Here is a 3,026-nt window from a genome sequence, read left to right as displayed (position 1 = left end):
TGAAAAATAACAACTTCACTAGAAATACCTCCCCATCATATTTTAGCCTGTTAATAGGGTTGTAATATGTTCATACCAACATATGTGGGTGGTTTAAATTATTGTCAGGATAATATGAAGGCAGATGTACAACCTGAGATCTCTGCCCTCCAACTTTTAAGAACAAGAAGTTGGATTACCCATTTTAGTGGACAGTGTAAGGTTATCAACCATTTTTCTACTATAGAAATGTCTACATCGCTTATTTTTCCACAACCAACTCTTGGGTGGGATATAGAAGTTTTATTGATTTTCGAGACATGACAATGAATGTAAGATTACCTAAGCCAACCTTGAACTATGTTTTTATGTTGTAGTCATAATATTCTCTCCAACCATAGATGTCATTTTACAAATGCAATATCATGTTCTGCCCTTTTTCAAACAAGGTTATACGTTTTTTATGGAGTACTGGGAAGCAGAATTGGAGGTGCAGGACCTCTTTAGCAGTGACTCTAGTGGAGAAAATAAGACATGTGAAGAGGAAGAAGTGGAAGATGTGCGCCAGGGGGGACCTATTGATGGTGACCAAGTAAATGAGGCACTTAAAACACAAGAGAACATAACTAATGAAAGGGGCTTGCAGGTATCAAATGATGAAGGATTGTCCAACCAGGGGGTATTTCTAAAGTACGGTATACATGTAGCGGCTACCAATTTGACAATGGATAACATGGTCGGTCATGCTTTTGCTTCACTTCTTATGGTAGAAGAATTCATATATGAGTACGCAAAGGTAGAGGGTTTAGTATTCGTAAGGGCCACATGCGTAAAAATATTCGAGGTAACGTTCGTTTAAGAGAGTGGGTCTGCTCAAGGCAGGGAAGTAGGTCTGAACAGCATACTTCAAGACTTGATAGAGTGAGGGAGCCAAAGGCCATCACCTGATGTGGGTGCAATGTGGCTTTTCGAGTTATCCTTAACAGAAAGAGGGGTAACTGGATATGCAAATATTTTTTTTCCATTTCATTCACACTCGTTAGCAAGTGGTCGTCATAAGCAGTATCTATGGTCAAATAGAGTGGTATCACTTGGTTGTCTTCAGAAGGCAAAATGTATGAAGAAATCTGGCATTAGAACATGCCACATTATGTCATACATGGCAGAGCTAGTCGGCGGATATGATAAGACCCCATTTACAATCAAAGACCTATACAATCGAATGTCATCGACTTCAAATGTTGGCTTTAAGGGGTATCTGGAGCACAAAGCAGATCACGATCCAGGTTTCTATGATTTATTTGCTTATTATAAAGGCAAGAGATTGCTTCACTTGTTCTGGGCAGATGCAAAATCAAGGTCGGATTACGAAAGATATGGACACGCAATCGCCTTTAATTCTACATATAAGACAAATAGCTTTGGTAAGCCTTTGTTGATTTGGGTTGGTATTAATAACCACTTTCAGACTTGTATACTTGGTTTCACAATCCTTGACAATGAATCCACTGCTAGCTACATGTGGGCAACGAGAGCCTTCTTAGCTTGCATGAAAGGTGTGCTACCGATAACAATTGTCACCGATGGAGATTCTGCCATTGAAAAAACACTAAAAGAGTTGATGCCTAATGTCACACATCGGCTATGTTATTGGGATATACACAACAATGCCATTTCTCACACAAAAGACCCATCATTCGGGAAGCAACTAACTAATTTAGTGTTTAGATATTACACCGAGGAGGAATTTGAAAGAAGGTGGGCAGCATTGCTCACTCACTTTGATGTGGAAGATAACTCATATGTCGTAAGTCTTTATAAATCAAGAAAGAGTTGGGCAGAAACCTTCTTGAGGGGAAATTTTTTTTGCGGAATGACAACAACCCAAAGGAGCGAGGGTTTTATCGCTATCTTGAAGAATAAGGTCAATCAACATATGAAGATGTATGAGTTTGTTAGAGCTCTTGACATGGCACTTTCATGGGTACGGCAACGAGAGGCTAAAGACGAGTATGAGTCCTTGCACACAATCCCACAATTAGGCAAGACAAATTTGCACAACATAGAGGATGAGCTGTCGATAATTTACACGAGGAACATGTTCTTCAGAGTAAGGAAGCAGATGTCCAAAGAAGGAAACTACACCGTTGCAACTATTGACGTAGAGGATGATGCAATGATATTGAAGCTAGAGAAGTATCCTCACCCAGGAACACGGAGGTCAGTCTATGTCACAGATGATCGTCAATTATTTGCTTGTGAGTGCCAGTATTTTCTTTCCTTTGGAATACCTTGTCGGCATATTTTTGCAGCAATTAAGCACCTGCATATCACACAAATGCCTAAATCACTAATCCTAACACAGTGGACGATTGACGCTACACAACTTCTCGATGTGGAAAACGATTCCTATGCAAGATATGAAGACAGAGATGTAGAAGAGAGAGCAAGGTTTGGTGGCATTACTAGCAAAATGACTGAACTCGCTTACCTGGGATCAAGGACTCATTATGCATACGAAATAGCAAACTATGAGATTGATAGAATTTGCGCACAATTAAGAAACAACATCCAAATTGGGGAAGAAGGTTCCAAGGACAAGCTTCCTTTACATCGTCAATCAGACTTCAACATATTGAATCCTTATTTGAGTAAGAATAAAGGCACAGCTAAGATGAAAGGGTCAAATGGTGGAGTAGCCTGAAAGTGGAGTATTTGCAAAAAAAAAAAGGACACAACAAGTCTACATGTCTACAAAGAAAGAAAAATGGTCACAAGAGCGGGGGCTCTGACAACTCCGAACCACAGGAAGAAGACGAATATCTATATGGAACAGAGGATATGGATGATAGGGAAAAACATACTATCTACCATAATTCGAAAAGTGAAGACTTCAACGCACCTACTCACCGACAACCTTTCACACCAGATTGTACGAACCAAGTGCATAACTCCGACAACTCCGAACCACAAGAGCGGGGGCTCTGACAACTCCGAACCACAGGAAGAAGACGAATATCTATATGGAACAGAGGATATGGATGATA

General features: G+C 40.1%; 1 protein-coding gene across 1 annotated transcript; it reads left to right on the top strand.

The window, feature by feature from the left end:
- Positions 1-937: 937 nt before the first annotated feature.
- Positions 938-2,683, top strand: LOC133788394 (protein FAR1-RELATED SEQUENCE 5-like). Its single transcript, XM_062225904.1, has one exon. It carries the CDS (start codon positions 938-940, stop codon positions 2,681-2,683), a length of 1,746 nt encoding a protein of 581 aa, XP_062081888.1.
- The last annotated feature ends 343 nt before the right edge of the window (positions 2,684-3,026 follow it).

This window comes from Humulus lupulus, chromosome 1 (assembly GCF_963169125.1).
Source record: "Humulus lupulus chromosome 1, drHumLupu1.1, whole genome shotgun sequence".
Lineage (NCBI taxonomy): Eukaryota > Viridiplantae > Streptophyta > Magnoliopsida > Rosales > Cannabaceae > Humulus > Humulus lupulus.
This window is presented reverse-complemented; position numbering and strand designations above follow the sequence as displayed.

Bases quoted from the DNA above. Each gene is read 5' to 3' on its own strand.
- LOC133788394 (XM_062225904.1), top strand. From the start codon at position 938: ATGTGGCTTTTCGAGTTATCCTTAACAGAAAGAGGGGTAACTGGATAT.